Raw genomic sequence first — 25,467 nt, 5'->3', positions numbered from 1 at the left:
TACTGCTGTGGTGAGAAGAATGCACTGACACATTACTTGGTAACTGCACTCTCTAACTTGGGTTATTGTTACCGATATCCCCATCATATATAAGACTAATTGACTACAGGCCATTTATCAGGAAATAACAAAGATTTTCTCCATCAGAGTTGTCTCAAACATACATTATCTGGGGGATATTCTTCATGAGTACAGGTCCGGCAAAGCCATAATCCAGCTCTGGGGCCAGGCCCAAGCATAGTGATGACAGATGAGGGAAGGTATAAGTACAGAGGGGAAAGAGCAGATAAAATGAGACAAAGTCCAGAAGTAGAATCTAGCAGAAATGACATATTATAGGAAGCCTAGTTAGTAGACAGGAGAGAAATCTACAGGCAGGTAAATGTGAACCCAACATGAGGAAAGCAAGCTATGAGAAGATATATCTACAGTAGAACCAGGAGAGAATACAATGAGAATAATATGTGCACATTAATATGGCAAAGTCTCCAATGGTGCTAAATCTGCAGGACATATGTTTTAGTTTTGGTCCATAAATCTCAATGTACAATTACACCCTACCTACTAAATGTATTCTACTAGTAATGAGAAAATGGTTTTACTCTTGCTTTTCTGAATGCAAGTAAAAAACAGTTATATCATATAAGAAAAGGAAGAAATGAAACTGAATTATACAGCAACAGAAGGTCTTTAACAATTGGTGTTTCTATAATGGGTACAATGTGTATGGGGCACACAGGCCCCTGGGTCAAAGGGGCCCAAACCACACACATTGCTCCCATATTTTAATAACTACATTTCCAGAGTTCCGTATCGGGCGCTGCAGCCACGGTAAAAATCATAGCCAAAGTGGCCGCCACACATGTGCAGTAGTGAAATTGGTCTCTGTAACATGGCAGGCGCCATGTTTCCGGAGACCTGTGCATGTGTAGTAGACTCTGGCACAATGCTGGAGACTACTGCACTATGCAGAGGAGGGGGCCCACCCAGAGTCTGCACAGGGGCTCCCTCTATGTAGAAACGCCCCTGTCTTTAACAATTCATAAGTATTAAAACAAAGCTGTATTATGCTACAACAGAATTGTCTCCCAAGGCCCAGACCCATATGGCCATAAATCCAAGCCAATCTGTGCAGACATTTACACAGCACCACTGAGATGCTACATTCTGCAGTGATTCCAAGTAACTACTGTATTTCTTGTGTCCTTCACACATCTCACACTATATACCCTTTATGTATGGACGATTGCACAGTTTCACACATATTCATGCTCAAAGTAAATACATATTTCTCTTGTATTCTGTGTGTATGCCAAACTAAAACATCATTTTACTGACATGTGCATCCTGTACACAGTGTGCATTTATAGAGTTTAAAGGAGTATATAAAATTAAATCTCTATATTCAATACACTAACAGGTCCTGCATAGCTCAGTAGCTCAGCCATCCTTGCAGTGATAAAAAATAGTTTTATTCAGTACACTGTCTGGTGTACTGATTGGATGGCTGAGTCACCCACCAGCATTATCACAACCCTGCAGTAATTGCTGTATACCTTGGAGAAAGTGTGAATTGCACCAGCAGGGGTGATTTACTAGGGAAAACAAAGTCCCAAATATTGAACACCATTGATCCCAGGGCCGAACTGCCCATCTGGCACTTCTGGCAAATGCCAGGAGGGACAATGGTCTGGTCCCTCATAGAGAGAATCGGGAAGGCCGTGCACTGCACAGCTTCCAGCTCTCTAACAGTCTCCTCGCACTGCCCACAATGTTTGTCTCTTTAAAATATGGGGGCATGCCATGAGTCCATGCCCCCCGACTCACAGCATGCCTCCATGAGCCATTCCCACACTCCCTGCGACGTGTGCACGCCTCTGTGTCATGCGCACATGTGCCTTTAGCAAGAGTGCACAAATGCCGTGGCTGAAAACGACCCCCTGTCCATCCCTGATTGATCTTATCACTTGTGTGAAAAAGACTGACCCTTAAAATATAGGGAATGAAGTAGATAAGTCAATAAATAAAGGCTGTAATAGAGTACAGTGAGAAAAAGCATTGTTACAATGAAAATATTATCTTACCACTTTGCAAAGAAGTTTCACTACACCGCCAAGGTTAAGGCCCCCCTAGAACATATGCAGAAGACAAAACATTCAGCATAAAGCAAAAACTCTAAACAAAGTGTAAAGGTTTTTAAAAAAAACACAGCATAAAGGAACTACTGCGCATTTATTTTCATTAACTGTTGCATATTTCCTATACTACAAAATGCAGGTTAAGTAAAATCTGCATAGACATGCTTCTTTTTACATAAACCCTTATTAGAACTGGAGATACATCTATCCATAGTGATCTAATACATTTCCCCAATGTTTCTATTTGCATTTACTATAAAAAGAGCCTCTTATTTTAATAGTATGAGTGGTTTAGGAGAATGTCTTATGTTTTGGTTATATATGCAATGAATGTCATAGTTATTTTATCACTTAGAAAGTTTACGTGTTATTTATTTATTAACAGTTTCTTATATAGCGCAGCATATTCCGTTGCACTTTACAATTAGAACAACAGTAATAGAACAAAACTGGGTAAAAACAGACAGACATAGAGGTAGGAAGGCCCTGCTCGCAAGCTTACAATCTATAGGGAAATAGGCATAGATACACAAGGATAGATGCTATCTATAGCATAATGGTCCACCAGATTGCTAGGTTCTTAATGGGTTGTATGATGATACCCCGCAATGTTGGCCAAGTGTCAGGAGGGTGTGAGAGTAAAGAAAGACAAAATATGTGTTGTTATGTATACGGTACAGAGAGGATGTAATTAGATAGGGAAGAACTGAAGGCTATGTCGGTGGGTCTGGAATTTGATAGGCTTGTCTGACGAGGTGAGTTTTCAGGGAACGTTTAAAGGTTTGGAGACTAGAGGCAAGTCTTATTGTGCGTGGGAGGGCATTCCACAGAGTGGGTGAAACCCGGATAAAGTCCTGTCATTTTGAGTGTGAATAAGTAATGAGTGTGGATGAGAGACGTTGATCTTGTGAAGAGCAGAGAGGTCGGGAACGGAGAGGATTGTATAAGATTGTTAGATCTAGTGCACTTATTGCCATCAGGGGAAGGTTGAGCAATAATATGACTAATATCCATAGTTACTAGGAATGCCTAGGTCAGGTTCTAGATTACTGAATGCTCTGTAGTGCTCATACTGGTTCCATGGACTGTAAGTCCATCTTGGAGTATAGAGCTGGTGTTTATTGGGCTGATTTCAAGTTAAGGGCAAATCCAGCTACTGGGTGCAAAATGTGTCAATGGAACAAAAACATTTTGAATAGAAGGAGGGAAAATATAAATTGCACTGATTCAGAAGGATGAAGGATTATGAAGGATGTTATGAAGTATGGAGGGCAGTCTAATCGTACTGTAAAGTACAGTGTAATAACAAAGCCATGTCTAATATGTGTGTGTATACAGTATGTGCTCTGTATAAAAAAAAACAACATTATTTTTCTATGCAATGACACAGATATGTCTGAATCAGTGTAAATTAAATTTAAAACCAGTGAAATGATTTCAGCATTATGACAGCAGTGGCATTACTAGGGGGGTGCAGAGGTATCTCCAGCCAAGGGATGACACCAAGTGCTGGCTCCCCCTCAGTGACAGGAGCCGGATGCTGCACTGTAACACTACATGCAGCACCCGGCTCCTCCATGACTTAAAGGCAGGTAAGCAATGTAACAAAGCAATGAGGAAGGCAAATCAGATGCTTGGTAGCATAAGCATATCTCCCAACTGTCCCGATTTTGGTAGGACATTCCCGATTTTCCCTGTCTGTCCCGCTGTCACACCAGCGAGTCACAGTGTCCCATAGTGGGGGGTTCAGTTGGGATATCCCACATGTCACTCGCTGCTCTGAGCAGAGCAGCAGTTAATAGATGCTGTGCGCATGGACACAGCGTCAATTCCCCAGCAGGGAGAGACAGGTGGAATGGCCAGCAGCTCACTGAGTGCTTTTCATATCCCCATACTGATGGAAACAGGGGAGTGGTTTGTGTTCCTGGCTCTTGCCATGAGGATACACCCCCTACCCATGAGGCCACACCCACTAATTTTAGCCGCACGCCTTTGGCACTCGAGGATGTCTCTCTCTGCTATTTAGACAATTTGGGAGGTATGGCAGAGGGAGAGGAATCAGTAGCAGTAAGAAAGAAGTAATAATGCCACTGTATAGGTGATTAGTACGGCCTCATCTAGAATACAGTGTTCAGTTCTGGAGGCCATATCTCCAGAAGGATATAACACATTAGATACAGTACAAAGAAGGGCAACTAATATGGTGCAGGGTCTACATCACAAAACTTACCTGGAAAGAGTAAAAGATCTTAATGTGTATAGGTTGGAGCAGAGAAGAGAAAGAGAGGACATGATCGAAACTTTCAAATATATCAATGGTTTTTACAAGGTACAGGAGGAAGAGATTTTTCAAAGGAAAAGAAGTAATAGAACATGAGGACATGCAGGGGAAATGTAAGGAAAACTTACTTCACAGAAAAAGTAGTGGACCAGTGGAACAGCCGCCCATCAGAGGTGGTATAGGCTAATACAGTAGAGCAATTTAAACATGCATGGGATAGTCATAAGGATATATTTACAAAGATATAATGATCAAATAGGATTTGAGTTAACAATATGGTTAAAAAAGGGACAGATTAGATGGCCGAGTGGTTCTTACAGTATCTTAACACAATAGAGATATGATAGTTAAAATCTGATTGGTTGCTATGGGCAATACCTCCACTTTCATGTTTAGAAGCTTTAGGAAATCCACCCCCTAAATAAGGAATTGGGACCTGGTTGTGACTGGAGATTTTATGTAAGTAGTACACACCTGCAGCCAGACATGCAGAGACATTATCACAGATAAAAGTGGGAGACAATATATCAATCTAGGTAGCCCATGTTAATGAAATGTGTTTAGTGATGAAGTAGCAGCACAATGGCATTACAGTTATTCAGGACTATAGGTTAAGGCTAGAAACAAAGCTGCTTCCTGAATAAACACTTTTTATTTGTACCTCGCATATAAAGTAAAAATTCTTGGTATGAGCTGGGAATTTGCCTTTTGCAGAAACACTTGGCTATGAAGATAAAACTTCCATTTCAAGACAGGACAAGCTACCTTAGGCTTTAGACATCTGGGCTTTTCTGGAAGCTACAAGGAAACTTTGATGTATGTTTCTAGTGCAGAGCTAATGTCTCCAAAATTGAAGGGACAGTGCTTTCCATACAAAGTGAAAGGATTTGTCTGTCACAACTAATAAGTGGTGTTTTAATCAAACTTGTGTACTAAGTAACCCTAAACTAATTTATTATACAGTATGTCACAATAATGCCATGATTCAAATACTACATGACATCAACATGATTGTGACAGTTTGCAAATAAATTCAATGTACAGTATAATATCTATATTTACAAGATGGAGAAAAACAATTAAAACAGTAAATATACTGTAACTTACCAATAAATTATTTACTGCTGATGTTAGTTTGTCCACATCCTCAATGTTACTAGAGAGTAGGTCTTCCTAGAATCACATTGAAAAATGTATAGATTACCTTATTGAATAAGTCCTAAATGAATTTATCTGAGAATATACTATGAATTATATAAGTTTTACTATTTATTTTTGATACCCCTTTGCCAAATAACACTTCATGGCTTACTTAGTCATCATAATAATAGATAGCTTTAATTATTCTAGCAATGTGTGTATTCAGATTGTTTTATCCAGTACAAACTAAGTAAAAATATTCTCTTTGAGCTTAAATATCAGAATCAGCACATCGACCTCACAATTCACCATTTATCACCAGTCATTGGATTACACCATTACTGTAAAATAAACACGGTTCATCTACAGGGCCAGATTAACAATGTGGCGGATAGAGCTACAGCTCCAGGCCTCCACATAAAAATAGGTCCATCATTATGGCAGCATGATGATCACTAGCCACCAGCTGGCCACATAGTCAGCCATAAATCATAACTATTAAGATTGCATTTATATTTTATGCAATTTTCTATATTTTTACATATTTAGCAAGACATTACAGCTGATAGTGTAGACTGTAGAGGGTGTACACGCCCACATAGCTCTGGCCACACCCACACAGCACTAATCACACCTCCCCAGTTTCTCACATTAGGCCCTTGAATATTTTCAGCCCCAGGCCCATGTGGCCCTTAATCCGGCCCTGTTCATCTGCATGAGCTCGAAAAATAAAGTCTTTTTAAAAGGATAAAGCTTTTCAGATAACTACAGATTACAGTAGGAGCACCCTCTCCAAGTGGTACATTCTGTAACCCCTGAGTATTACTGAAATATCTCTGTGTATCTGTATAAAGCAGTAACATTTTATATGTTACCCAGGAATCAGAAAATGCACTATCCGCTATATTACCTCATCCTTGTAGCTGCATAAATACCACTCACTATGTCAGAGTATACTGAGTATTATATACATCTTCTCTTTAGTATTTTTAAACAACACATAAAAAAATGACTGAAATGATGTCAAATTCATGGCTCATGTACTTAGCAGGATGTTTAGCATGATAAACACTGACATAGTGGAAAAATCATTTTAATTTTATGAAGTATTGGATGCTTTTATAATGCATGTAAATGTGTTTATACATTGGGTCTTATTCAGGTTTGTTAGTAAACCAAAAAACCACACTAATGGGCAAAACCATGTTGCACTGCAGGTGGGGCAGATGTAACATGTGCACAGAGTGTTAAATTTGGGTTGGATATTAGAAATGAAATCTTAATTGCAGTGTAAAATAAAGCAGTCAGTATTTACCCTGCAAAGAAAGAATATAACCCACCCAAATCTAAATTTCTCTGCACCTGCAGTGAAGCATGGTTCTGTCCATTTGCCAGCTTTTTTGGTTTGCTAACAAACCTGAATAATCCCCATAGTTATTACATTATCAATAAAAGCATTGAAATAAAACCTGTACATTATGTTTTGTCAGATTACATGACATGTGGCTATATCAGTCAGAGTTGTGCCATAAAACTAAACGCACTCATTTGATTTACTTTAAACTATTTTGCTGGTGACTGATCACTACAATGTACAAGCTACAGTAATTAGGTGAGAAACTGCTTCCGCCTGATGTGTCTCCAGCTGTGAGTAGATCATTACAGTCCTATTTAGTACATCCTGCATTATTATTGTGACGTGGATGTGCTAATATCCTCTACACTCTCAAAGCATAAATTAGGGTGAGCATATTATACCTTTTATCTGGGACGCTCATGGATTACACAGGTTCTGTAGTTGGCTGACTAAAACCAGCTGAAATGTAGGCTTGAAGTCAGCCACAGATCCTGTGTAATCCGTGAGCGTCCCAGTTAAAAGGGATAATACGGTCACCCTACATAAATAAATAATTTCACTGAAATTTACTAACATTCTCTAGATAAGATAAGAGATATGAACCTTCCAGGCAAAGAGCTGGAAGCAAAGGGATGGCGTATGCTATCATTACTCTGCTTCTGGGGTCGGACGTGGCAAGTCTAATGTGCATACACAGCCGCCAGGCTGCTCATGTGTCAGTGGGGAGAGCAACTACTGCTCAGGCTACTATGGGCTAATGCCACCTGCATATATTGTTATCTACTGGGATCAAACCTTGTAATTCTTCTTGCAATATATCAAGTCCCATAGAAACTATGGTAATGTTTGTATCAGTGAAAATAGTGGAACAGCAAACCTCCCAAATGTCCTGATTTTCACAGGACAGTCCCTTTTTTGAGTACCTGCTGTGTCCCACACCGACCCGATACACATTAAAGGGGTGCTAAACTTTGCATTACTGTCCATCCAGAAAAATTTTTTTTGTAATAAAGATATTCCTCAAATATAGCAATAAATCCAATTATAAGGTTTAATTTTGTACTTTGGGAAAAAAAATGCTGCACTGCAGGGTGGGGGCATATATAATGTGCAGAAAGAAACACTGCAGTGTAGGAACAGAATTATCCAGTATATAGGTGCTATATGCTAAAGCTGGCAACATTTATCCTGCATGCAACCAAACAAGAAAAACCCTTTACACCACTTCCAATGTTTTGTTAGGGTTCAAACTTATAAACTTTAGCTGCATTTGTTTCAAACTCTGCATGAGGCCCTCAGTACCATGGTGCAACACATTCTACTACATCTGTGTGTATATTGCTGCTCTTCTAATATTAGTCCAAGGCAAACTGAAAAATGCATTATATATAATTCACATAAATAGTCCTACACACTAGCATAACTTTTCTAAATAGAACTAGAATTTCCATATTTGAACATTAGAGGGTTTTTTTTTTAATTCAGTTGATCTCCATTTTAAAATAACATAACATTTTACAAATGACTAAATAAGAGATGGGAAGCTGGTGATGAATAACAGCATAATATGTAATTTATAAAGAATACATCTCAGGGGCAAGTGCAGGATCTTAGGTGGTGGGGGATTTCCTGTGTAAAATGTTTAGTAGAACAGGTGAACAATTTGACTATATAGTTCATAGTGTGCATATAGCGTCTGATTCTGATTTGGTAGCAAGGCAGAAAAAGCATGTAAGTTTGTATCTGGAACAAACCATTATGCTATTCAAATATACATTTATATTTTTTCTGTGCAGGGTAAATAATACTGGCTGCTTTTGCATGTAGCCCACAAATGTTAAACAGCTTTATTTTTACACTGCAATTTAGATTTCAGTTTGGACATACCCCACCCAAATCTAAATCTCTTTAAGTCGGAACATGCTACATCTGCCCCACCTGCAGTGCAACATGGTTTTGCCAAGTTTGCTTTTTTTTGGCTTCAACATCTGAATAACCCCCATAATGTACATATAATGTGTCGTGTGTGAGAGTGGGAGGGAGAGTGAGTGAGAGAGAGAGAGAGAGAGAGAGAGAGAGAGACAGAGACAGAGACAGAGACAGAGACAGAGAGACAGATTAGCATAGTGTACAAAATATATTTGGACAATATTTAGTGACCAAACCAGCCATAGGATTTCAAACCCTTCTGCTAAACACACCGGGGAGCTGTATACATGTAATTTTTGTATGTACAGTACACTTACCAATATTAGTCCTGTACCCAAAAGAATATTAACATCACAACCAACACATGCCTGCGAATTGACCAGAAATGATAAGTAAAATATACTTTCACAAAAAATATCATTACATATTTTATTACTTTACATCTGTCTTCTGAAAATTCTGCTCAATAATGTAATATTAAGTACAGTAAGTCAGTAATATATGCAGCATCCCAGAACCATTCTTCTCCATTATTTCAGTATAAATATGTAGCTGTACAGCATTCTTTTAAAATAATTGTCTTTGTTTATACACAAAATAGAAGACACTTTTAAAATATGGAAATAAAAGAAAGGCATGTGCGAACCAATTATACAAAATGACCACTCTTGACTTGACCTCACTTTTCATCAATATTATATTCTCATTGTTATATTAAATTCACAAATATAATTGACACAAATTATGAGGACCAGCAGTGGGTACTGCTTGTCTATCGATGTCTAAACTATATTGCTGCATTATATCAAAGCAGCCATCAATGTTTGGCTACTACAGTTATTCAGACCACAGCATATACACGCCACCACCAGTCTTCCATCACAATATGTGTACCTCTCCTAATAATGGTAAAATCCTCAACCACAAACCATCAATGGTTGCTACTGTAACTATTGATGATAGATGGGGATCCCTAAGTGATTCTCATTCTATAACTTGCGGACAAAAATTGGAACCAATACAACATATCTGTCAAAACAATGTTTCCTTAACCACTAATCTGAACTTATTAACCATAGTCTCTCTTCATATACTATGTAAAATGTTTGTTCAGCAATCCCTTTGCAAGATGCAACTGCAACATTGTTATGATCCTAAAAGACACTTAGAAGAAAACAGATTGTTCAGAATCTAAGGAAGATTTGTAACATATTTGTATATTAGAACCTTAATAGGTGTTTTAAATTATCTTTCAATTAACAAAAACTGTAAAATGAATTCTTCTATTGATCTTCTCATCACCACTGAAGTATTTACAATGGGTGCAATACTCACCTCTCCGGAGTTCACCGCTGGCTGCAGCATCTCTAAGTAAATCTCTGGTAAATGGGGTGGTGACATTTGTTCTGGAGATTTGCACATGTACAGTAAGGAGATCTCTGGGAAAATGGCCACCACACCATATTCCTGGAGATCTGCACATGCACACTAGACTCTGGGACAGCGCTAGAATCCCCTGGTGACCCTAGTGCCCAGTGTCTACAGCCCTGCCAACACAACTTACTGACTCTATCCACTTTTACCGTAGCAGGTAAGGACGCATTAAGAGAGAAGGGGTCTGTGTGCAGTCTCCATCTGGACACCATACTCTCTAACCAGCAGCACCCTAGTGAGGACTAGTAGACTCTTCCTATTGTGCATGCACAAAACACCACGAAAATGGCCATTGTGCCATTTTCCCTATGATTTGTGCAGCTCTGCCACTGACTGTGGGACTCCAGAAAATTGGGTATAAAATAAATGGGTGCAAAGTGTGCAGTGTGGGCCCCACTTGGACACATGAGCCCATGAACACTTTATATCCTGCACCCATTATAGATATGCCACTAGTAGCAGGAATATAATCAGTCCCTATCAGTCTCAGATGCCATAAGTATCCTCCATTAGACTAGTCCACAAAATGCTAAAGCACACTGGGACTTAGGGCCTAAATCAGACAGGATCTCTGTTGTGCAAATTCGTAAGGCGGCCAATTATCGATCAACTGTGCATGTGTATGCATCGTAATGCACATATGCGAAGCCGAACTGTGAAAGAATTCGGCATCTTTTTTGATTACTAGGCATTCACAGGTTTTATTGACAGGAAGTGGATGTTTGGGGACGGTAACTGTCCGTTTTCTGGGTGTGTCAGGAAGAACGCAGGCATGCCCAAGCATTTTCAGGGAGGGTGTGTGACATCAGCTCCTGCCCCGATCAGCCTGTTTCGTTCACACTGTAGGAGTAGGTCCTGGGATACACACAGACTGGATTTGCAGCTGACCGGCGTATGCAATGTTTTTCACCCGGCATACGCAGACTTGCATGGGGCGGATTTTCACTCTGTCTGGGTGGTGACTGATTGCAAACCTCTGCAAATTTGCAGAGGAGCGATCAGGTCTGAATTAGGACCTTCAGCAGGTCATACACCTGAAGCTTTATTGTCCAATCTGGCTGGTTAGAATGAAAATCTGGTAATGCATGAGAGCAAATTACAATTGACCATTTGTTCCCAAACACTGGAAAACAGACAAAAATGGTAAATTAGACAAATTGGTTAAATCCAGTTGATTTAACCAAACTGTCTGAAGGACCATTTTTGTCAGTTTTACATAATTTAGGAGCAAATTTTCAATTGTCATTTGCATCTATACATTACCAGATTTTTATTCCAACCAGCCAGATCCCACAATAAAGCTTTAGGTGTATGGCCAGCTTTAGAGTCTTACACAAAGTATTTCTGTGATTTTCCAAAAAATGTGTTTTAAATGCCTGATTGTTCTGCCGGCATAATATTTAGGACAATCACAATGTTGCAAATAGATCACAAATTCAGAGTCAACACTTTTTTTAAACTTACTATTACCTAGCTGATCACTCCTACATAGGAAGTCACACAAGCAGTTCTGCTCAAAATGTGATCACATTACACATATTTTTTCAATTTTTAAAGAAACCAAGGGGCCTTTATGGAAGCTAGATTTCCACATAACATGCATCCTATTCACATAACTGATGTGATAAAAGTACAATGCATACACAGGCAGGGGTGCCAAGAGGTAGGGGTGTGTACTAATTACCCAGGCTCCAGGTCTGATGGAGGGGCCCACTGGGGGCCCAGGTCCCCATCCCTTACCTGGAAAAAGCAGCTGCAGATCTTCTCCTCAGCCCATCACATGCTGCAGTGTGGGCAGGGAGGTGCTCAAAATACACATTTTTCTGTATTCTTTTTTTATGGGTGCATGGCTTTGCCTCCTTTGATTAGGCTATATATATATATATATATATATATATATATATAACAATAAAAAACCTAAGTGCCAGGGACACTATAAGCAACTTTGTGTGCAGCTGTGATGTAAATAAGATGCTAATTTCAAGAAACAATGTGAACGTCTGGGATTTGCATGGTGGAGATTGTTAGTGGTGCCAAATGACCCAAAAGGGATTTGTAATTAAGGATACATTTATACATATGGAATGAACCTACTCTAATCATACACTTAGTATTGTCATTATCCAGCTGCACATCCGTTGTGAGATTTGCAGTTCGCCCATGGTAAAATGCCACAACTGTGAATGTTCTACTGTCCCATATGGCCTGAAACTTCATAGTCACTTTTTTCCTTCCACTATATTGCACGGGTTATTACAGCCAAAATGTTATGCACACAAAATGTATATATGCTGAATGGAACTCCTCTACTTTGTGTATATATATATATATATATATATATATATATATATATCTTACCCACTGAGCTATATAACATGTTGTACAGCTTAGTGGGGCAGTTTGAAATACCACATTGGTCACAGGAAACCATGTGGTCTCACAATAATTATATCATTGAGTACTGTCCTGAGTGTTTGGAGCCTCATACATTATAGTAGATAAAGTCAACCTTTCTGTCAAACTTGACAGGTACCACACCCACTTCTCCTAGGACCCGCCCCCTTTTAATATTAAATGATAGTGTTTTATATCGCTTAATATAAAATTTTATATAAATTGATAGTGTTCGATATTAAACCGTATTAAAAATTGGTTTTAACACTGTGTAATATGCATCTTTCATCCGCCTGATTTGACGCGGCGCGTCAAATCAGGCGGATGAAAGATGCATATTACACAGTGTTAAAACCAGGTAGTTACAGACCGTCTTATTTCACATGGATTAGGCTGTACACATTCAAGCATCACACATTCCAGCAGTTGAAACATCAAGCTTGGCACACATGGTACTAATTTAAAAGGTCATTTTAAATGTCACAGAAACCCCTCAGAAGCCACGATGTACAATTTGACCATGACCATTTCTTAGAAGCAAGGGTTCATCACACATGGTACTAATTTAAAAGGTCATTTTAAATGTCACAGAAACCCCTCAGAAGCCACGATGTACAATTTGACCATGACCATTTCTTAGAAGCATGGGTTCATCACACATGGTACTAATTTAAAAGGTCATTTTAAATGTCACAGAAAACTAACAGGCAGTAGAGTATTTAATCTAGAAAATTTATTTTTAGGTCAAGTGCCGAAAACAGTTATAGCCGGTTTCGTGGATAACGAATCATTTTCAGGAATCCATAACCGGAACCCCCTGTGCTTTGAACATAAAAATGTAAGTTTTGCGTCCCTTTATCTGGATGGAACGCCGCACCCCGCCAAGCCATTTCAACCCGACTTTGAAAGCGGTAATGCTGTAAGAGAGTATATGTCACTCATACAAATCACAAATAAGCAGAAATCTGACAATGGTATACTGATTGACCGCGAAGAGTACCTCAGGGGCTACACGCTATTTGCTTTTGACCTTTCACCAGAACAGGAGTGTGGAGAACACCTTTCCCTGATAAGAACAGGCAATCTACGTGCCGAATTCCGCTTTGCAGAAGCGTTGGACCGGACAGTCAATGTGATAATATACGCTCTATTTGATAACATCATCGAGATTAATCAAAGGCGCGATGTGCTGTACGATTATCTATAAATGAAATAAACTAACACTACGCTGCTGAAAAAATGAACACATTACAGATAAACTGTATTCTGTACGCCGTGCAAAGCACAAGGCATGTTTTTAAAGGAACGTATCCGTGCGATATGTTACCGGTCAGTAAACTGTTGCAATATCCCTGCGCGTTTGTAATCAATACGCATAGCAGCGGGCAGCCGGGTGAGCACTGGTTGGCCGCTTATTTTAACGAACAACGTGAATGTTACTTTTTTGATTCTTACGGGTTAGCCCCTGACAGCCCCCTATTCCCAAAGGCAATAATACATTTTTTAAACTTGAATTCAAAAAGTGTTTATCACCAAAATATGCAGTTGCAAAATTTTAACAGTACCGTTTGCGGTCAATATTGCATATACTTTATATTTTACATGTGTAAAAAATACAAATATGTGGATGTACTGGCCCGTTTTAGTGATGACACAAAACGTAATGATTGTTTTGTTTCAAATTTTGTAAGACGACTACCAAGAAGCCATTGTCTGAATCATTATGCATATAGATATATACAGAATTGTGTAACTTGTAACCAGCGTTGTGCGTGAAACGTTTTATGTACAACGTGTCATAACTTGACACGTTGTACATAAAACGTTTCACGCACAACGCTGTGTGTGAAGCGTGTTACGCACAACGTTGTATTGTTTGTGTAACTTGTAATCAACATTCTGTTTGATACGTTTTATGTACAACGCATCATATCTATGATGTTTTTCTAATAAACAACGTTGTTTATTAAACTTTATATCGTGTGCTTGAAATTTCTTCCGTTTACAGCAATAGAAACAAAGAACAAAACGTTGTTTTATAAAGCATAAGCATATTTTATTGATATATGTATATATATATATATATAACACGGTAAAGATGCATTTAAAACATTACATAAAATATTATTGACATAAGTTAAACATTGTGGCGCAAAATACCAACACAAAATACAGTGTATAAAAATAATATAAATTAGTTATATGTTATAGTTTCAGCCACTGTGAATCCTGAAATAGATTTACGGATCTTTTCCTAGGCAGTAAGTAACCGTGCGGTGTTGTTAAACCTGGGGGACTTAAAACATTTATTCGCCCTTTGTTAAGGGTTTGTAACGACATGGGCGATGTCACAGCGCCATCAGAGTCATCCTGCATCTCAGCTTTTAATCGTTCTAAACACATTCTATTCCCCGCATTGGCTATGACGGCTGAGGGAATATTCAATTCAGACATAGCCCGCATAAATTCAGGCCAACCATTCGGTATATTACGGATCGACACACCGTTACTTTGCGTGATGCTTCTTATTAAATCTAACATGTTGGAACCAGGCACAGTGACGCCTTTGTACAGAAACTCCCCTTTACTGTTCCAGTCTGTGATGTGTTTAGAGCGTGTCATTTTACTCAATAGTATTTCACAGTTTTTCTTATACCGGTCATTAACACCGCTCAAAAGCTCATGATAAACAGCATCGGGGGCAATAGGCTGTGTCGTATTATTTGATTCATCAACAGATTTTGCAACGGGTGATAAAAGAGCTAAAGTTGACATTTCACTATCAGCCTGCTTACTCAACACCAGGTATCGCTGCAACAACATTGTATATCGCTTTGCTTTTTCATATTCTGATAAATCATTATTCTGTAGTATTTTCACGATCTCTACATCTAGACCGTGCGTTGCTGTTTTACGTATGTCGTCGCTGTTCGTTTTATTATGTAAACGTTCTATCTGATTCTGAGGCACCAGATACATTTTCTCAGCGTACTCCATCAGCGATTAGACAATAGACCTGTAATTAGCGGTATAGCAAAACCAAGCAGCGAGCCGATAAAACCACCCGACTGTTTAACCAGACTCTTCTTTTTTCCAATGGCACATTTCTTATTACAAAGTGATTTTATAAGCGCACGCTTCTTTTTAAGGTAGTTCAGCTGCCGTTGAGACAGCGGTATTTTGCCTTTAAGCGTGTTGAGCGCTATCTCACAAATAGCCGTGACTAAATCGTTTGAAGCGTTGGATAAAATAGCATTTCTTTGGATTGGTGTTGCTTTAATTAACGTTTTTAAAAGCACCCAATTACGTCTTATCCGCCCCGACATGTTCACCGTTGTTAGAATGGCAACAAATGACTAAAGGTTGTACTGTTATAGCTTTATAGAACCACGCTTCTTAATGACAAAAGCGACAGGCTTGTCTGGTGGGAATAAGCCGCTTCGTAAACGATAATCGTCAAGAGCGTTGTTTCTTAAATCAACCAGCAAATACCCATAAGGGGCAGCCGTTGCGGATTCATAGGATTCGAGAAAAAAACGATGTTTCGATGGGTACATTTGTCTAGCCAGAATGCCCACCTGCATTTTATCCCTGGGGTTTTTGAACAGGACCATATATTTTGTGTTTAAATGTATAGTTCTGCTCTTTTTACCTTGACAAAATATGTTTTGGACAAGGTACAGGATACTGAGATTACGATGATGTACATACTTTGTGAAAGCCTTCTCAACCTCAGAATTATTACTTGCCGCGTCCATCAAATCATCAATCACTGTTAAATTAACCTTATCAGGGGGAAAAAGTTGATCATCGCTAAAAGACTCTGGTAACCCCTCTATAAAGCGCGTACCGGGGTAATCACGCAGAAGTTGGTCGTATATAGGTTGCCAACAGGTGTAAAACCAAACAACATTATCAGGTACATGAGTCATATGTGTTGCAGCGTGTTGCAACAGCGTTTTGACAAAATAACTTTTACCCGAATTGGACGGCCCCGCTAAAATACATGAGAAAGGGTGTTGAAATCTGGTGTCCATCTTAATAGCCGAACGGCAGTGTTGTGAAGTTGTCCGTAAGAGACCGTTTAGTATAAACACACCTTTGCGTCTTCTGCAAAGTACGCGTCTCTATCTGCCAGCACTTTTTCACACGTACTATACCGGGTTGACGGATCACAACCTTTTTCTGGTCATCGCCTTCGGGGTTTAAAGGATAATCTAAGACCAGTTCTTTCAGGCTGTCAAAGTTAACGTGCTGCGCATTATCAACATTGAGCGTTATACCTTTAACTTTTAAACAGGTCTTTCCGTTGTTTAGTCGATAGCCGTATGACTTGGGACCGGCTGAGACAAATTCTGTTATATGGGTGCCTGTGGGCAGTTCGCTGGTCAACTCACCTAAATAATCACCCAATGGCGGGCTCCAGTCACCGGGTCTACTGACAAAAATTACAGAATCGGTGTCGTGATAAAGACATCTATCTTGTAATCTATACAGTAGTTTGTACAGTTCAACACGTGCATAAGCCGTTGTAAAGATGGCTATAGTTACATTTGAAATTGCGCCCCTGGTGTAATGGTCTTTGGCATACTTCCAATTTACCATAACTGTATCATCGTCAATAAAATCCAAAGCGGACACGTCATAGTACGGTAAGAACGCGTATTCAAAAAGCTTGTCGGGGTCGGTCACTAGACACGTATTGGGCATGTTGCTACGTTGACCAAATTTACCCCATAAGGAATTTAAAAACAATTTTGAAATTTGTCTTTTAGCGGGGTTGATTTCTATGTGTTCGGGTCGTAAAGACAAGCCTTCATTTTTTTGATAGGCGTCTATATACTCTTGGCGTTTCTCGGCGTCTGTACACCATTCGGGATAACCAGAGGCCTCTTGTTTATCCCTGAGGTGCGTTTTAATGTAGCCTGAAAACAATTTGTCAGATCTCTCATCAAAATGCCACACCTAATAGATTTTACATACCTTGTACCCCATTTCTACAGCCAAGTTTAGTTCCACGGTACACCATGTACCGATGAGCGCACGTTTTTCTGAATCATGAACGCACGGCTCAGTCTGTCCAGACTCAGCGCATGTGCGACATAATGGAAACATTAACTTGCCGCCCATTTTAACTGGCAGAACCGGAAAGAATAGGCCACGAGGTGGGTAAACTTTAACCCTGGCAAAACCGAAATACTTTGTGACATCACCAAAGTCCTTATAAATAATGCGTGGGTGCTGTATAGGATACGTTTTGGTTTTATTAACATACGGATAGAGGCTGGTGAAATCAAAATAGTGTATTTTTTCATCACAGCCTGTTTTGTGATACAGCTTTATGGCGTTTGTGCGCCCGCCATAAAGCGCATCACGTGGCTCCAAGGGTTCGGGTAAATCTTTACCCTTCAGAAAAGCCTGTAGATCCGCATCAGAATCTAGCATAGACTTCCATTCACAACCCCAGATTTCACGTATCTGAAATCCACAACGTTTAAGGTAGTGCAACTTTACCTGCGTCTTGTGGTGTAATTGACCGTAGGTCGTTTTAGTCAGTTTGTTTTTATCATCGGCGTTGTAACAAGCACCACAGCCGTGGTAAAAACAACCTTGGAATTCAAATGCAGTGGGTGTTCCGTTAATCACGGCATAACCATCCAGGCTGTATTTACCAACTTTCTTCTCACCCCCTTGTAAAGCGTGTCTTATACTCACCCCTTCTTTGTGTTCTATGTACATTAACCACTGTATGGCGGGCGTTGAGTAACGCTTCTGCGTCTTGTGATAGTTATCACCCGGTACAAGCGCCAGTGTCTTTTCCTGTAAAAATTTACACCGGTACATGGCCATGCATACGCTCGCCAACGTAACTAATTGAAAAGCCTCGATGTGACGTTTAACCACAACCTTTTTTTTTTTCTTTGTTATTAGAAACTCCTGTTCTGTCATGGATATAACAGCAGATCTGAAAGCATCACAAGCTTTTTGTAATATTTTCACATCGTCTTTACAATATCGCACGAGCTCTTTTTGAAAGTTAAACGGTTTGTGTACACACTGTTTATACCAAGCTGTAAACTCAGATAATTCATCAGGCATCATGTATTGTGGACCAAAATACTCTATTGACGGCATAGTTCCTATGTAATTTTGGTTATCAGCTGTGTTAAAAAAATGTGGGAAATAACCTTTGGTACCGTCAAACCCCATCGCCTTTGGTAACTTGCTAAGCCGCATGGGTAAAAAATTTAAAGAGTCGATAAATCTTATCTTCAAATCTTTTACCGTGATGCACATTATGTTGCCGCCTCTAGATAATAATTCAATCTTTAATTTCTCCTTAATCAGCTGGCGCAGCACAAAATATGCATCATAGCGACCTGCATTATGGGCTATGAATGTGTAATGCTCAAATTTTGGTTTCATGAATGTCTTTACAAAGTCTTCGATACATGCAACACCCTTAAACTCCCAGTCTTTCTCCCCCATTAATGTTAAAGCGTAACAGTAGTTTGGTATGTGCACACCTGTCTCCTGCATACACTCAAAATCATAAAAGATGTATTTCTTTGTGGGCTCTTCCGGCTTGATGGTTTGTATATAGCACAAATGGTTCGAAAAACCATCAACGAACACCTTACAAATGGGACACTTTAGGCCTCGGCAGTTATGATCTGTTCGCCTGTAGAGACAACACTTGTCACAATATACATGCTCAAGACAGGATATTTTGTGATCAAGAGCTAAAGCTTTGTGTAGCTCTAAACACTCGTTTGATCGACAAAATACCCTACACAACGAACACCTTAAAGCCGTCACACCATCGTCAATACAATCCGGCCTGTGACAAGCCTTACAAAAGAAAAGACAATCGTGATTATTTTTATGATGGTAAGCGCTATGACAACGGATGCAATAATATCGGGCTCCAAGAAACGCTTTGATATCGAGTATCCCATAAAAGTGACAATCGTGATATAGCACAAACAGCGTGTCTTTGTAACGACTGTCCGTACTGTAGTATTTCCAATCATTTTGACTATAATAGAGGAGATTGATTGAGACATTTAAATAATTTTCAAAAATTGCAACATCGCTAAAGCTGACCGCTTTATCAAGCGGCAGATTCAAAGCTTTATGTAGTTGGATCGCTCTCTCCTGTATTACATGATCATCGGCATTGTTACCTTTATCCAGAAGTTTACAGACGCTAGCGGCCAAACACAGGTTATTACCTATGCGTCTGAAGTCATAGAGATATCTCTTTATTTTATTTATTATTAAACTTTGGGGCAGGCGTTGTAAACTACGCCCAGTCAAGCCAGACCCTGATCTGTTTCTAAAAATACTGATCACAAATCTTAAGCCTGTGGATAATAAGAATTCAGCGTTACTTTGAAGCGTGTTTGTAATCTGATTCAAAAAACTGGCAGCGTCTAATGTTTCTTGCGGCTTACGATGCGAATAGATGGCATTGTGTAACCCACCCCCCTCCAATCTAAGCTGAACGCGGTCGGCCGGATCCACGCCCGCAAGGACACCATCGAGCATGGCCTGTATAGCCGTATGAATGGCTCGAACCCCCTCTACAAATGATGTAACCCTGTCCAAATTAACAAACCGATAGTGACTGTGGTACTCAACGGCTCTGAAATGCGGTCGTTGTCGTTCATAACTGTTAATTGCCTCTAAGTATACATGTTGCCGACCTTCGTCATTACCGGGTGACTCAACACTGTCTGCATCATCATATATGGGGCTTGCATTGCGCTCAATATTGTCAGCCTGTGATTCGTCATTCGGTAATGCTTGGGGTGGCGATTGATCTATATCTACATACATTGCACTCTGCGTCCCGCCTACCACATGTTCCCTGTGCCGCTTGCGCTTTCTCAATCTGGTTAATGTTGTTACAGCCTGTTTCACCTTTGCGCGTCGGAATAACTGTGAGATCTTGTATGTTAAACAAGGTTTAATTCGTGGTTTTTTTTTTTTTTTACAGGCATTTAAATTTAAAACACGTTTCAAACCATTGCCTAGCATGCCTAGTCACGGATCAGTTTCATTTATTTCTGCAAAATGATGTATGTTGGCTTTAATAAATTCAGTTGTCTTAACCGACCGATCTATGTATTTTGACATGACATTCATATACGTCTCAACAACTTCTTTAACAATGTCTTGTTTACATTTACTACCGTGGCACACACCTTTAATGTGTTTTAACAAGTATCCGGCTTTTACGCCCATGTTCTCAACATCTTCCCGTATCTTACCCAACAACGCGTAAAATTGTATTTCAGCGTCTTGGCCTAATTGTTCTGAATTTTGACATTCATCAACTATGTCGGGCGCTAGCCCTCGCGCCGGTACACAAGCATCAGCCGATGCGTGTACCAGGGCTGTCGTTGTAAAAATATTGGGAATTGATGTTACACAATCAACCGTTGTAGTATCACCAGGTATTCCTGCAACGGCTGATAATACTTCATCAGAACTATTCTGCGGATCTTGTGTCGTTGACTCTACACAGTTTGTAATAAGCTCTTGCCCATTTATGTCATCAATATCTGATATCACAGGATTACCAGCTATGTGTCTTGTTTCTGTTTCAGAGCAATCCTGTGTATCGGTAATAGTAATGACATCGGCTTGCGACATTTGCTTAACATTACTTCTTGAGTCAATATTTGATAACAAACCAATGCCTGCTATGTGCCTTGTTTCTGTTTCAGAACAAACCTGTGTATCTGGAATTGTGATTACAGCGGATTGCGACAATTGCTTAACATTACTTCTTGAGAGACGCGATGCCCTCTTAACCTTTACAGTCTTTGTATTACCAGCGACATCCCGGTCTGCAGTGTTAAACGCTGTGTGTTTTGATGTTACAGCAACATCATTACTTACGCATGATACAGTTTGTAACGCGATCCTTCTCCGTTGCGGCTTATCATTTTCGGAATATGACAATTTTCTTTTCAGATCTGTAAATGTTGAATTATGACTTCTCTCATTCGTTCTTGGTCGAGCTGGCTTTCGTTTGTTCGGGACGATACAGCCGTTATGCACAGCCATAACTGATGACCTAGCAACGCCCTTATGTACAATTGCCGGCGTTACGAATTGATGGTTCTCCGCTTCAGCGGCGGTTGTGCGTTTTGATATTTTCCCGCTTGTACTAGGCCTGTGTATCTGCGCGCATGTATCACTGACTGTTGGTATCAAAGGAGCATAGCGTCTTGCTACAGCGTCATCTGTAATACATATATTATAAAATAAATATAAACGACTCTGCATGTAAATCAGTATTTAAATCACCGCATAACAATATACCATATAACAGTGTTTGATTACACACCTGCTGCTGCGAATTGATGGCTTTCCGTTTCAGCGGCGGTTGTGCGTTTTGATATTTTCCCGCTTGTACTAAGACGGTGTATTTGCGCTACTGTATCACTGACTGTTGGTATCGTCGGCGCATATCGCCTTGCTACAGCGTCATCTGTAATACATATATTATAAAATAAACATAAACGACGCTGCCTGAAAATCAGCATTTAAATCAACGCATAACAATATACCATATAACAGTGCTTGATTACACACCTGCTTTATATTCGAATGTTTTAGCACGACCCCCTGTCGCGTGTGGGAAAAACGGTTGCTCATCAACAACATTGCTGTTCTGTATAGAGGTGTTGTGACAATAATCAGGTTTGTTCAATATATCCCGTAGAATACCATCAGCCGTCGCATCATCCATTTTTGTGGCATCTTTAGCCGGTGAAAAAATGAAAAAAAAAAAAAAAAATTACATACGGTATAAAATTAGAATAACATGAAAAAGCGATTCATTACTGAGAATATAAAGTGTGTACAGTTGACAACAAATCAGCACAACTGTACAAGGTTTATTTTTAATTCTTTAGCCGTGGAAAAATAAATAAATGAATAAAAAATAAAAAAATAAAATAAAAAATAAATAAAGATATCATGTTACTCACAATCTGGCGCCAATTCCAAAATATTTTTAAAATCCGGTATAGCGCTAAAGTCTAAGCCAAAGGGACTATCAACAGACAAATCGAAATTCTCTGTATTTGTGATTACTGTCAAATCGGGGGAAATAAAAATGAGAAAATAATAATTATTTAATAATTACTATTTAATAATTACTTATCAATGTATCCAGACTGTTGTACGTTCATACTATTTAAACTTTTAAAAATGAACAAATTGTAGACCTTGACTATAATTTCATACTATTTAAACTTGAAATATAAATAAAAACGCGTCAATGTCATTTATAGACATAGCTTACTTTGAGAGGTTTGATAACTTGGCAAAGCATCATCATCATCATCAGAAGAAGAAGATCTGTTTCTAACCATGAAAGCATTTTTGCTGTTGATGTTCTGCATTGTCTGTCTCTGAACCAATAATGAAAATGAGAGACGGTTAATATCTATCAAACGAATTAGTTGAAATAATGTGTTGGCGCATTCCCAAAATGAACCACTAGATGTCGCTATTACCACATATTTAAATAACCTTCAGACAGCCACATTATTAAAAGCCGGCGGCGCATTCCCAAAATGAACCACTAGATGTCGCTATTACCACATATTTAAATAACCTTCAGACAGTCACATTATTAAAAGCCGGCGGCGCATTCCCAAAATGAACCACTAGATGTCGCTATTACCACATATTTAAATAACCTTCAGACAGCCACATTAATTAAAAGCTATATGTTCTATGTGTTACAATGCATCGCTAAACAGCAACATCAATGTGGGTATACCCACAAAAAGAAGTAGTAAAAACGTAGCATTTCACATATGAGTTCATACTGCGCTTTGCAACTGTCCAATAGGTTTGAAATATTAACATATTATACATGTATGCCTAAAAACAAAGGATGCAATGGCAGGGCAGAATCGTGTAACAGTGTGTATATCGTGGCATAGAGACCACATATTTAAACAGCCTTCAGAGCCATATTTGTAAAATAAAAAAAAATAAAAAAAAATGCTATATGTATAAATATAATAATAATAATAATAATAATAATAATAATTATGATAATAATAATAATAATAATAATAATAATAATAACAACACTTACCATTATAACTTCAAGTGTGTATAGCGGTGCAGCTTCAGTTGAAATTTCTTCTCAGTGCACATCAGTGATGTGGCCTGTTCTTATAACACTGGCTGTGAGCCATATGGCCCCCACCAACCTGTGGTACGCCGTCCCACATTTCCAAGATGCTTGGGGCGGGACTTTTAAATATATAAACTCTAGTCTATAATTTAGTAATTGTGATAATTATTTTCAGTTACAATAAAGATATAATCTTTTAGCTGTTTCTTAAATGTCATACACAGCGCATCAAACGCATACCAAATACATTTATATTATATATACAGAAGAAAAAAATAAATAAAAAAATAAAAAATAAAAATCCTGAGTGGTCTAAACTACTTGTATAGATTGAATGGAAGTCATTCCAAATGGGTATATCTTATACTGTAGAATATGAGGCTCAAAAAATATTGTCTTTGTACATGAATACAAAATTATTTTATGATTCCATAAATATACACTGGCTTACTGATTTGTAGCTAAAATTAGAAAAAATATTGTCTAAAATTACTTTCAGGTTGTGTGTATAAGGCGCACAGGCAATATAAATGCATTCTGTGCATAGCTTTAGGACCCATCACCATGATATCTCATTATGGTATGTAATTAATCCAAAAGATGGAAAAATCCGATTTGAGTCAACACATAACCCTGTAGGTGGTGCTAATGTTCCTCTACAGAGATAACAATCGAAAATGGTCATGGTCAAATTGTACATCGTGGCTTCTGAGGGGTTTCTGTGACATTTAAAATGACCTTTTAAATTAGTACCATGTGTGATGAACCCTTGCTTCTAAGAAATGGTCATGGTCAAATTGTACATCGTGGCTTCTGAGGGGTTTCTGTGACATTTAAAATGACCTTTTAAATTAGTACCATGTGTGATGAACCCATGCTTCTAAGAAATGGTCATGGTCAAATTGTACATCGTGGCTTCTGAGGGTTTTCTGTGACATTTAAAATGACCTTTTAAATTAGTACCATGTGTGATGAACCCATGCTTCTAAGAAATGGTCATGGTCAAATTGTACATCGTGGCTTCTGAGGGGTTTCTGTGACATTTAAAATGACCTTTTAAATTAGTACCATGTGTGATGAACCCTTGCTTCTAAGAAATGGTCATGGTCAAATTGTACATCGTGGCTTCTGAGGGGTTTCTGTGACATTTAAAATGACCTTTTAAATTAGTACCATGTGTGCCAAGCTTGATGTTTCAACTGCTGGAATGTGTGATGCTTGAATGTGTACAGCCTAATCCATGTGAAATAAGACGGTCTGTAACTACCTGGTTTTAACACTGTGTAATATGCATCTTTCATCCGCCTGATTTGACGCGCCGCGTCAAATCAGGCGGATGAAAGATGCATATTACACAGTGTTAAAATCAATTTTTAATACGGTTTAATATCGAACACTATCAATTTATATAAAATTTTATATTAAGCGATATAAAACACTATCATTTAATATTAAAAGGGGGCGGGTCCTAGGAGAAGTGGGTGTGGTACCTGTCAAGTTTGACAGAAAGGTTGACTTTATCTACTCATTATTTATCTGCAGCGTATGTTCTGCACCTATCAGTGACTGACCTGTCAGCTGCTGTCAGATGTACAGTAGATTACCCTGAAGCCGTACTTCT

At 38.9% G+C, this 25,467-nt stretch overlaps 1 protein-coding gene across 1 annotated transcript; it reads right to left on the bottom strand.

Annotated features, from left to right (window-relative positions):
* Positions 1 to 20,627: 20,627 nt before the first annotated feature.
* On the bottom strand, positions 20,628 to 22,127 carry LOC134956803 (uncharacterized). Its single transcript, XM_063938744.1, has 2 exons — positions 22,035 to 22,127; positions 20,628 to 21,930 (listed from the first exon to the last, which is right to left on the bottom strand). The coding sequence occupies exon 2, from the start codon at positions 21,749 to 21,751 to the stop codon at positions 20,723 to 20,725; it is 1,029 nt and encodes a 342-aa protein (XP_063794814.1). The 5' UTR covers positions 21,752 to 21,930; positions 22,035 to 22,127; the 3' UTR covers positions 20,628 to 20,722.
* Positions 22,128 to 25,467: the final 3,340 nt, after the last annotated feature.

Source organism: Pseudophryne corroboree, chromosome 9, assembly GCF_028390025.1.
Source record: "Pseudophryne corroboree isolate aPseCor3 chromosome 9, aPseCor3.hap2, whole genome shotgun sequence".
In the NCBI taxonomy this organism is placed as follows: domain Eukaryota; kingdom Metazoa; phylum Chordata; class Amphibia; order Anura; family Myobatrachidae; genus Pseudophryne; species Pseudophryne corroboree.
This window is presented reverse-complemented; position numbering and strand designations above follow the sequence as displayed.

Bases quoted from the DNA above. Each gene is read 5' to 3' on its own strand.
- LOC134956803 (XM_063938744.1), bottom strand. From the start codon at position 21,751: ATGGCTGTGCATAACGGCTGTATCGTCCCGAACAAACGAAAGCCAGCT.